At 39.3% G+C, this 12,506-nt stretch overlaps 1 protein-coding gene across 4 annotated transcripts in view; it reads left to right on the top strand.

Moving 5' to 3' along the window:
* The window catches only part of ACSL4 (acyl-CoA synthetase long chain family member 4), a 79,592-nt gene extending 69,301 nt beyond the window's left edge, over positions 1–10,291 (top strand). For all 4 annotated transcript variants that reach the window (XM_025431460.3, XM_025431461.3, XM_049107941.1 and 1 more), the window contains one exon: positions 7,360–10,291. In XM_025431460.3, coding sequence (XP_025287245.1) covers positions 7,360–7,517 — 158 coding nt within the window. In that variant the 3' untranslated portion in view covers positions 7,518–10,291. The remainder of the gene's footprint in view (positions 1–7,359) is intronic.
* The last annotated feature ends 2,215 nt before the right edge of the window (positions 10,292–12,506 follow it).

The following is a 12,506-nucleotide window of genomic DNA, read 5'->3' as shown; positions in this document are numbered from 1 at the left end:
GTCTGTCTATCGGCAGCTAGCTTTTAGCTCCCTCGACCCTCCATCAGTTACTGCTATTCTCTTTGCTTTGGATATTCCAAAATTTTCTGTGAACTCTCATCCAGTGTCCCCTCTCTCTCATTTCAGCTATTTCCTTGCTGTTAATACCTTCTTTTAATTTTAAAAGTTATCTTAAACTGTGTAAATTATTTTCTAAGGGAACAGAGAGAAACGGTGAGCTCTTCATGTTTAAGAGGATGCTAGCGACCTAGTTTTAACCTTGTTGCTTCCCCTCCTAAAAAAATGAAAACCTCGCTTTTCTGATGAGGTGTTATGTTACATTCATCATAAAATACTAGACAGTGCAGAAAATCAATAAAGGAGGAAGTAAAAAAAATCACTTTATAGTACTAGTCTTTGGGTGTTAATGTTACACTCTTTCCAGTATCCATACCCAACCCATCAGCATCAGTGACATGTTTCTAAGTCTGTAGATACAGAATTGCATTGTCATTTTTAATAGTTTTCTGGTATAGGAGTAGCCACTTGAGTCTTTGTTGGACTTTTTTTTTTTTTTTTTTTTTTCTCTTTGTTGGACTTTTAAGGTGAGTTCCTTTCTCTGGGCCCCATTGTAAACAAATATAACACATATCTTGCATATTCACTTATTTACTTATTTATTTTTTTAGTATGAATCCCTAGTAAGGGAATTTTTGAGGCAAGGAAAATGTATATTTTAAAGGCTTTTTTCCCCGCTCTGTTGACACATAACTTTCTTGTCCCCCAGAAAAGCTAGTTTATACTTTTATCAGAGATACACAAACCAACCCCTATTTCTCTAACTAGGCTACTAGAATTTATTCTTTTAAATTTACTATTTAGGTTCCACTTATTAGTTTTTAATATTAGTTACTGGGTTGAAGTTAAAAAACTGTTTTTCCCCAAGAAGAAATACTTTTTAAGATTCTATTTATTTATTTGAGAGAGAGAGAGAGAGAGAGAGAGAAAGAGAAAGAGCACGTGCAAGTCTGAGCAGGGACAGAGGCAGAGGGAGAAGGAGAAGCTGACTCCCCGCTGAGCAGGGAGCCCAAAGTAGAGCTCAATCCCAGGATCCTGAGATCATGACCTGAGCCCAAGGTAGATGCTTCACTGACTGAGCCACCCAGGCACCCCCCCAAAACAGAACATTCTTATAGTTAACTTTGGACACTATAAAGGTTCAAATAACAGATGCCTATTAACATAACCAGATTCAAAATTAAGTTACTTTATGATCATAAAGACAAGGGCTTAATGTTTTTTTCTTAAATATGGCTTTATCAGTTATAGTACCATTGATAAACCATAATTTTTATATTACTGTCACCAGGCTACCAGAATATTCTTTGATAGAGATCTTAATTTTTTAATGTGGTATTCCAAAAAGTATTTTAGCCAATAGGCTGTTATTCTGAGTCACTCTCCGAATGTACTAATGGGTAAAATGCAACTTGAGTAATTTGTCCTTGTATGTTTCACTGTAAAAGCAATAATGGGGAAAGTCAAACTGGATCACAATCAGGTGAAAAATGGAGTAAAATTCTAGGACCTGTGGGGTCCTCATAACTTTCTTAGACTGAGGCACGAAATCAAACAATGATTTGGATAATATACAATAATTATGGGCTTCAACATATAAGTCCTAGTTGCCCTGTGCCACAAAACACTTACCTTGCCAATCTTTTGCTTCCAATGATTATTTCAGAGACCTAATGCAAAAAGAATAAAATAGTCTTGATTGTGTTCAGCTAAATCTGCCTGTAAGCATACATTTTTAATAGAGGGCCTCTTCATGTTTCAAGAAGTATGAGCTACCTAACCAGACCCAACTTTGTGTACCATCACACAGCAAAGCCAATCACTGAGACATTGAGTATACAGGAAGAAAAGGGTTGATTTTCGAGGCAGCCAAACAAGGCTGCCAAGAGGCAGGAGGGCAAGCCTCAAATCCACCTCCCCGAAGGGGGAGAGGACAGGGTTCTCTCTTTTTTTCTTTTTGTTTTTGGGTTTTTAAAAATATCATAGTGGTTGGAAATACACAAATATTGATGAAAATGGCAGGAAAACATAAGACTTAGGAAGGATGGAGCACACACATTGAGCAAACATATATGTAATATACATCCCATATTCACTTAGGTGTGGGAACTTAACACGAAAATGACCTCCTGCCTTCAGGAGGTCACCTAAGGACAAAGTTAGGAGCTAGGTGCAAGCTCTGTGAACCAGTATAAACTGAATGGGGTCTGGGGTTCCTTATCTCTGGGGAAAGAATGCAGAGCCTTGCTTGTTCATAGGCTGGAACCTTACCCATGACCTTCAGTGTATGTCTCTGCACAGGGGGCCAATGGATTCATTAGTGGGGTCTGGAAAGAAACAGTAGCTCATTAGGGAGAAACAGGTCCCTGAAAAACAAGCTTTAAATTTCCTGCTAGTTTCAAACTCATTGATCTCTTGGGCATGGTTTCACTTTCCCTAGAGTTCTGGTCTGCCCTCAATCTTGAAGGAATTGGGACAATGACCACTCTGGCTACTTCCTGCTGGAAAAGAGCACAGTTTAGTGATTGGAGGAATGAAGCAACTTTGTACTTTGTTGGAAAAATTCCTTGTACTTGGCTTAATATGGACATTTGGAGTGACCAGAATATTAGTTCCTTTTTTGATTGTTTTACAATAATATTGGAACGCGAATTTGATTTTTACATATCTAACTAATGTAAAGTACAATAATGTAAAGATAACCCAAATCTTATTAGTCCCTGGAGAATTGACCTCATCTCTTCTAGGATCCAGGGAAAGAGTCCAGTAAAATTTGATTTCTCAACACACCTCTTGGCAAATTCACTGTAGCCAAGTGTCATGCTCTCTGATTTTTATTTTATCTAAATGAGTTCTTACTTTAGAGGGATTATATATACACTGCAATTGTGTAGAAATGGCACATATCCTAGCCTGTTTTGCAAGGATAATATAGTCCAGAACAATACAGTTATCAAACACTACCTTGGCTAACAAATCTATTTTCTTTCTGTTGGGCAACAGTGACGAGAGCAGTTTTGTCAGTGAACGCACCTAAGGTGATAGTAAGATTCTCAATCATATGTTCATGAGCCTGGATTCTCTACCAGGATAAAAATGTTCTCCCAAACAAGCGTCAGATTCTGTCCTCCTGGTAACCAGGCACGTTAACTCCAATGATTCCCATTTTGTTTGATAATAAGGTTTTTTTCATATTAGTATTAGAGTTCAATTTGTCAACATATAGCATAAAAAGGTTTAAGAGGGTTAGTGCAGTGACTGGTTTCTTTATGATTTCCTTGGGGTAGAGAAGGGCGGGGGGGGGGGGGAACCAGATCTTTAAATCAGTAGATTTCTCTTATTTTCCAGCTGCCAAGACCTGGCTCCCTCAGGGCTGGTTAGGAGTAATGGGGAGATCTCCCTTTTGGCCAAGACTTTTCTTAGAAAAACAGCACACAGATCAACGTTGTTCCATTGTAGCTGGAGTTGACCTGTTCTGTTCTGTACCTTGGGGAAGAAGTGTACCACATATCTCATGCACAGTCTGAGTCTTGAGGTCAGTTCAGTTAAGCAGCTATTTCATTTCAGGAGGTGGTCTTGCAGGTGGGCTCTCAAATTTAGGCCTATGTTATGTAAGCAATCAAGTAATTAATAAGTGACATTTCTATGGAAACAAGAAAAACACATGTTAATGGTTGGAGCCAATTATGAAGCCAGTGTCTAAGTCCTGAGAGCTGCCAGTGAGAAGATTTCTAGATGTCAGGCTTGAAGCATCTTTAGCTAGAGTGATGGCAGGCAGTGGCCATCTGACAGATCTCCTGGATTGTAGTTTAGTCCCTGGTGTTCTCTCCGAGTGGCTCACACGGCAACATGCAAGAAGATTGTATTGTCTAAACATCGGTCGTTGTAGCAGTTTTAACTTTAAATGATTTCAAGTCAAGGGAAGCCAGGAGAATTCAGTACTCAGCCTCATTTTATAGGAAATGACAAACACCTAGAAATAGTTCATTAGAACTAGCATCTAACATGCACAAAGATTACCACTTTAAAACTAATTTATTTGTAAAATGAATTCATTTTTAACTTAGCCTAATTTTTTACTTGAGTGCAGCAAGAGTAGTGATTGGCCATGTACGTTCTTTTAAATCTCTATTGCTGGAACTTTTCATAAGGAATTTTAGAACTGAACTTTTAATAGCCTCTTGAGACTCAGAAGCCAGGCCAAATATTTGCTATCAGACTCTCCTGCAATATCTATAGATCTGGGTGAATTCCTCCCTTCTTGAGGTCCCTGAGATATCCTGAGGTTCCTGCACCTGCCAGGAAGTGACCTCCTTTACTCACCTGGAATGGCTTCTGGGTACTCTGGAAGCAGGATATCAGGCTGGTATCTCCAAGGGGCTCTACTGGATCCTTAAAGTTGACCTTCGTTCCTGAAAGCTATCTGGTCACATTTGGGTTGATGATGTACATTGCCCTCAAATAGGACATTTTGATCTAAGCCTTAGTGATATAGTCAGTGTTTCCAGTGTTGTCACAAGGAGAACAGGTTTTTGTCATCTTAACAGGGAGAAAAACCAAATTCCAATCTTATTCCATTGTACTTTTAATATTAAAACTAATATTAAAAAATAAAACTAGTATGATCCTGTAGCTTAACTATCCTGGGACTAAAATAAAACTGAAAAATAAAAAAAAAGGAAATGAGAAAAACAGGTATGAAGAATGATAATTTGTTTTTGTTGAAAGATAATTATTTAGTCTTACAATGAAACTGGTTATTTGAAAAAACTGAGGAACAAATCAATGTAAAAAATTATAGAGAGTTTATGAAGGGAAATCTTTGAAAAAAAATTTGGTCAGTCAACAGTTGGACAGTTAACTGACTCAACCACCCAGGCACCAGAAACTTATGATTCTTAAGATGGAGCATGCACATTGAGCAAACCTATATGTAATATACATCCCATATTCACTTTGGGGTGGAAACTTAACACAAAAATGAGACAAAATCTGGCCCCTGCTTTCAGGAGGTCACCTAAAGACAAGGTGAGGGGCTAGGTGTAAGCTCCATGAACCAGTATAAACTAGATGGGGCCTTCCTTTGGCTCTTTACCTCCGGGGAAGGAATGCAGAGCCTCATTTTTTTCATAGACTGGAGCCTTACCCATGACCTTCAGTGTATGCCTCTGCAGAGGGGGCTAGTGGATTTATTAGTGGGGGGTCTGGAAAGAAACAGTAGCTGATTAGGGAGAAGCAGGTGGCTGAAAAATAAGCTTTAAATTTTGTTTTAACCTCATTAACCCTATGGACATGGTTTCAGGTATAGGTAGTATCTATCATAAGAATGCAAAGTAATAGGGGTGCATGGATAGCTCAGTCACTTAAGCATTGGACTCTTGATTTTGGCTTAAGGGTCTTAATCTCAGGGTTGTGGGATGAATGGAGCCCCTGGTTGGGCTCTGTGCTGGGCGTGGAGCCTGCTTAAGATTCTCTCTCCCTCTTTGCCCCTCCACTCCCCCTTACCCACTCATGACTGTGCTCTCTCTTTTATAAAATAATAAAATCTCATTAAAAAATACAAAGTAGTAGTTTTACAACCAATTGTAAATTAGTTGATAATTGATAATCAATTATTATAATCAATTGATAACTACCAGTGGCTTGAAAAACCAACATTTGCTGCCACCTGCAGGCTATATTTCATAATGTAGGTGTTTCTGATAAAATGCCACGTGTAAAATTCTGTTTATTTTTCCTTCCCCGTGCTCTTTCGTACTTGCTGGCAGCATATCCTGTTTATCAGAAACTGGGTAATTGCCCATTGTTCTCTAAATCTTGTGGCACTAGATATTTAGGAGTTCCCAAAATGAAACCTCTCATGTAGCCTTTTCCCCGCCTTTGAACCAGAATTTAGTTAATAAAAATTAAATACAGTGACTTTTATGAATAGGGCCTATGTAAATGAGGAAAGTCATGAAATAAAAAGGTTCCGGAGCCAGATCTGTACTTAAGAATGTAAAGGTTTCCTTGAGATCCTAGTGTGATCTCAGCAGATGAGCTTTCAGACACCTCCCCATAACTGAGCCGTAATGTGTCAACAGAGTAGATGTGGAGAATTCAAACAAGTTTCATGTTCTTTTACTGCTGGTTCAGGTATTATTTTTAGGAATTTGGTTCTCCATAGTTTGAAAGATTATTTTTCCCCCCTCAGCTTTATATTTTTCTCTCTTTTTAATGAGAAATTCAGTAAATCGAATCAAGCTTTCCTGAAACTCAAAAAAACAAAACAAAAAAGCTTTCCTGAAACTCAAGACCAGTATTAGGTCAAAAACTTCCATGAATTTGAGGTTTTGGCTTGTCACCCATGCCAAGTGGTCTCTCAAGTCACCTAGGTTGTTTAGCAGATTTTACACACACAGATGCATATTCCTTCATAATTGCTGTTTTACATAATTGCATATAAAATAAAGCTCCTCTGCAGATTTACACTGCTGTCAAAAGGCTTTCAGGATACTAGGGATGAGCTTGTATTAATAATAAGTAGTTGAGGGACTATAATTGAATTTTAAATTATCGAAGTGCTCTATTGATTGATTCTGTGGCCTTATTTTCTTGCATCTTTCTCCACATGCGCTGAATTGGTTAACGCAGACACAGGATGTGAGGCCTCAAATTCTTATCCCATCAAAGTATGAAACTCCCCATTCCCCCTTTTGATTCTTATTTGACCGTCTAATAAAGCTCATGCAGAACAGTTGTCCAGAGGTGTAGTTTTCTGCAAACAAATGAATACATAGGTATGTGTTTATTGAGGGTTTGTACGGTGGCCCTGTGCAAGGCAGTGAACAAAGCAAAACCTCGGTTTCATGGACCTTGTGTTTTAGTGGGTGAGGCAGATACATGTAATCTGTTCGGTGGTGAGAAGTATCTGGAAGGAGATGTAGTGCCCGAGGACAGGGAGGCAAAGAGGACACAAGGGCCAAAGGGCCAAGGAAGCCGCTTCCGGGGCGCGGCATTTGAGCAGACACCTGGGTGAAGTCAGGAAGTGAGCCACGCAGCTGCCAACAGGGAAGAGCATCCCAGGCAGAGGACACAACAAATAGGAAGACTCTGAAGAGGAGGGGGTTTGCATATATAGCAGAATAAAATGAGAAACTGCAGGCTAAAAGTACATTCAACTGAAACAATTCATGTACACTTTGAGAATTCTACAATGACATTGTAAGGTACTGGGATCCTTACTAATTAACTGGCCTCTCGCCTCTCCCTTCTCCCCTGTCTCTCCCTCTCCTCCTGCCTTCCCCTCACTTCTCATTTCAGTGAAACTGGAGCGATTTGAAATTCCAATCAAGGTTCGCTTAAGTCCAGAGCCATGGACGCCGGAAACTGGTTTGGTCACTGATGCTTTCAAACTCAAGAGGAAGGAGCTGAAGAACCATTACCTCAAAGACATCGAGCGAATGTATGGGGGCAAATAGAATGCTGCTGCTCACTTACAGCCATACAGGAGGTGGCCTGGTGTTTTTTTTCAGCTCTAGAATTTTCAGCCTTGTTGAGCTGTCAGAATATAAGGCGTATATCATTCTAAAGACATGGTAATTAAAAAAACAAAACCAAAAGTGATTAAAATAGTCGTTGAGTCTACTTTAACTTAGTTTTGCCTAGTTCTCGTGAAGAGTCATTTCCCTTGAGCTGTGTTATTAATTTTAGAACAAAAATCCTGTTTTTTTAAAAATTAGCTGAAAATATATCTGTTTTCTTCAAGGAACATATTTAATGTGGAACAAAATAAATTGGAGTCAGAGTCGAACGTAGTTTGCGGCAATTTGCATTTTCTGATGTCTGTTGTCTTCCTAGTTCAGAAGAAGCTTAAAATAGTAAGCATGACAAAAAAAATATGTTTTAACACTACTCAACGCAGAAGTGCTGTAGGACTTTAAAAGTCTCTTTCCAACCATGTATCTTGAAGGCAAAATTCAGTTGTAATATGATAGACAGAATCAACTAGTAGTACCTTGGAAACCATTTTAGGATTCATAATTGTTGGCATAGGTTAGATGAAGAACCATTCTATTGTGAATAATTACAGTGCCCAAAGTCTGAATACAACAACCATTAAACACACCAAAAATACTTAGTAATATATTTAAAGGGAAATTGAACTGCTTTTCTGAAACTTGGAGGTTTTAAAATCAGCGGCTGTCATGATTTGAGTGACTTAAGGGCAAAGTACATTTTCAAGACTATTGGAAATTGGCCATGTTTGTTCAAAAGAAAGGGCTGAGACCAAGAGTGAGGTGATCAAAAGTGAATCCCATGTTAACAGGAAGCCTTTTCTTCATGCAAAAAGGTGATGGCATCCTAAGTCTTTAGAATTCCAACCCTTGCACAGCACTGAACCTGGGAATGAATTTTAGTTCTGAATTTACCTTTGGTAACAGGGATTGATTTTAAAATATCCTCTTATTCAGTGACTCTTGTAGCTCAAGGTCTGTTTGCTGTTGCTGATTTCATCCTTGATCCATAGTTGATTTCAGAAAGCCTTTCATTTAGCTTTAATTTGAGCAAAGCGGGTTATGAGGAATGACTTCCCCCATCTCTTGTTCAAATCCCTGAATGATGACTTCACTTGAATGAAATTGAGGAAGTGAGGGGGGAAGAACACACCATTACCACTATTTTCCTGACTGTGGGAGGAGTTTAGAAACTGGAAATGCTCGATTTGGGCCAAGGGAGGGTCCTCAATAAGGGACTGATTCTTGGGCAGTAATTTGGCATGTGGGCTTCTTTTTAAATCTTTCATTCAAATCCGGGATTCTGTAGTTGACAGATTATCACACTTGAACCATAGTTACTGTAAAAAGCAAAAATTCTTAATACTGTTATTCTTTGCACTTTTTTCTTAATCATTTTATATATATATATACATATATATATATATATATATACACACATATATATGTTGCTTACATTGCTTTGTACAGATGTGGGCCACCACTGCAACAAAATACATTCTTTTTGCTCTAAGATATTTATAATGAAAATATTTAAATGTTATGTATATGGTGGTGAAAAGGAAAAAAAATAATCCGGTGTTATTATAAGCAAGAATGAAGGTTTTTGTAAAGATTTCTGTTCAGTGTTCTGCAATGTTAAATTCGAGGCAAGCTCTCTCTGAAGTGACAGGTGTGTGAGTATTCTTATTCTTTCCAACTTGCCTTTGAAGGGTGAAGAACCATTGTCATCAAGTAGACTACTATTCAGCTCCTCCTATTCAGGCCCTCCACTGTTGATCCTTTAAGGATGATTTCCTTAGATTTTTTTTAATATGTGAATAGTTTTCCCTTTCGGAATGGTGATTTTAACTATATGAATTGCATGCATACTCCAATATTTGCACCCCGCCCATTCCCATCTCCTGAAAGCTAGAACACTGCCAACTAATCTGTTGTACAGGTCCTTTAGAAACATGGAACTAACACTTAAAGTTGGGTGCTGCTAATTCTTTGTGAAACTCCAAATATTGTTACGGGACCAGGGAGATGCCACTACTCTACCCCCTGATTTTTCATTGAAAAAAAATACATGGTATTATGTAAACCAATCTCTCCATATTCATAGTGACTTTTCAAGTATTTGAGCCTAAAGATTTTAATCCTACATTTTTATACCTGTTGAAATTGTTCACTGTTGTTATGACATGTCAGCCATCAAATGAAATTGTACTTTAAAAATTTACTACAATTCTGTACATTTCTAAGTCGAACACTTGTGACTTTTGCTTTAATGACATGAAACTATCTTGCCTCCTTGATATTTGTATTACTGCTGCTGCTGTTTTTTTTTTTTTTACCCTAGAACAGAGGTTATAATTGTATGGCTTTTCAGAACTGAGATACAGGTGAATGATTCAAAGAGTCAAAAGTTGAGGAGAATAATGTTTCTTTCTGGCATAAAGACTGATTAATAAAAATCCTTGCCTGTGTTTTCCTGATAGCACATGACAAATGTCTCTTAGGTGACAAGATGAGAGAGCAGGTTAATGATTGTGTGGTATTTGGAACTCAGAGAAATATTTTAATTTTCAAATGTAGTTACAAATTAGAACGTATTCATATTTTGTACTTTCTGTTAAAATGCATGATTGCAAGATTGTTACTTCAATTTTTGTGTTTATTCCTAGTGAAAAGCTTGGTTTGTTCTTGTTTTTAAGTTTGCACTCGAATCTTAAAAAATAAATCTACTCATGTTATCAGGGCGATTTGTGCCTAATGATGCGCCAAGACATAACCTGCAGGTTTGAATACTATTAGCCAGACTTTATTTATTTATTTTAGATTAGGTGATTTTTTAAAAAAAGATTATTTAAGTAAGCTCTCTACCCAATATGGGGCTCAAACTCGTGACCCGGCGATCAAGAGGCACATGCTCCTCCGACAGAGCCAGCCAGGCACCCCTATTAGCCAGACTTATTTATATTTACTTTTTTAAAGATTTTATTTATTTGAGAGAGAGGGCACACAAGAGCAGGGGGGGAGGGAGAAGCAGACTCCCTGCTGAGCAGGGAGCCCAATGATGCGGGCATGATGATGTGGGCTCGATGTGGGTCTCAGTCCCAGGACCCTGGGATTATGACCTGAACTGAAGGCAGACACTTAACTGACTGAGCCATCCAGGCACCCCTTAGCCAGACTTTGAAACACATATTTGCAAAGCATTCATCTGTAGGTTTATGGAGTTGCATTAAGCAGTTAACCTGGCCTGTATACATCCTATCCATTGGTTTGGAGAATTTGAACCCAAAACCTTTACGTTGCTACAGTTAATAAAGTAGAACTCCTTTGCACTACCGATATTGTGAAACAAAGCACAGTCCTGGTGTGTGGATCATTAGGAAGTGCTACTAAATGGTAACTGTTACCTGTAGGCTCCTTAATCTATTTGAGACCTATGAGGGTGCATATGAAACAGTGTTAGAGTCCAGGAACTGGATGGCCTCAGGCTATTTTCGGGCTCTGCCCCTCCTCTCTAGCAGTGTGACTGAGCAAGTGTCAGGAACACTGGTCCACTACTTTTTTCCATCTGAGCAAATGGGGTTTGTTGATCATAGGCTCTACCCCATCAGGTGGTCGAGAGGGTTAAAACACGTTAGTCCCCGTAAAGTGTTTGGATTACCTTATGTTAGCCGACATCATCGTTATTGTAGCCAGACGATCTTCACAGGTGAGGTGGTCTCACATATTTGCTTATTAGCATACTCAGGGCTTTAAGACTTCAAGGCTTGCCAGTCCCTGAAGACTGGAGAGTTCTGGATACAGAGGTGAGGAGGCCTGGCTCATTCTATCACTGGCCTTGTAACCCTGGACAAATCGCATGATGCCCTCTTAGCCTCAGTTTCTTCTTCCTATATTAAAGAAAAAAGACAGAACTTCAAAGGAAGATACCCTTTGCAAATAGGGAAAAGTGAATGACAGACAAAAGAGGGAGTGTAATGTTTCCTGGGGCTCATCACATCTAGCTTTCAGTTGTGATTGTGCTGTCTCAGGTTTGCTTTTTTTTTTTTTTAAGATTTTATTTATTTATTTGACAGCACAAGCCTAGGGGAGGGAATGACAGAGAGGGAGAAGCAGGCTCCCTGCGAAGCAAGGAGCCCAACTTGCGACTCCATCCCAGGATCCCGTGATCATGACCCGAGTCCAAGGCAGACGCGTAACACAGGAGCCACCCAGGTGCCTCCTGAGGTGGGTTTTTAATGATGCCCTAGATCCCAAAGTTTCTAAGAAGGATATGAGGCTGTGGATGACACCATCACAAGAAGTGAGGATTCTTCTGGGTATAAGGAGTTTGCCACTCTCTTGTGCTCTCTCTTAAAAAAAAATAGAGTTCTGCCCCTATAATTTAAAAAAGCGTTTTACAACTAAAAAAAAAAAAGATTTATTTATTCATGAGAGACACTGAGAGAGAGGCAGAGACACAGGCAGAGGGAGAAGTAGGCTCCTTGTGGGGAGCCCAATGCAGGACTCGATCCCAAGATCCGGGGATCACGACCTGAGCAAAAGGCAGATGCTCAACCACTGAACCACCCAGGTGCCCACTTTTTTTTTTTAACTGCAATCCTCAATACTGTGTCCACATGCTGACATGGATGCAAAATAATATTCTGTGACCCTGTTTTTGTTAAAACCAGACCCAACACGATGAGATGCTTACCGACTTTCTATTCTAGTTCATTCATTGAAATGCTGATCGTGACCCTCCCCCAGTTGATTTCAGGACCCCTCGGAAGAGCTCCATCTGCTAGAGCTTTCTGTTAAGTTGGAAATGTCCTGAATCTCTCCTATCCCTTCTAGGAGCCACTGGCCCCACGTGGCTGTTGAGCATTTGAAAGGCAGTTAGTGCCACTGAGGAACCCAATCTGTAATTTCGTCCTCCTGCTAGACAGCACACCTCCACAGCCTCTGCAGGCC

The sequence above is a fragment of the Canis lupus genome, chromosome X (genome assembly GCF_003254725.2).
Source record: "Canis lupus dingo isolate Sandy chromosome X, ASM325472v2, whole genome shotgun sequence".
In the NCBI taxonomy this organism is placed as follows: Eukaryota; Metazoa; Chordata; class Mammalia; order Carnivora; family Canidae; genus Canis; species Canis lupus.
This window is presented reverse-complemented; position numbering and strand designations above follow the sequence as displayed.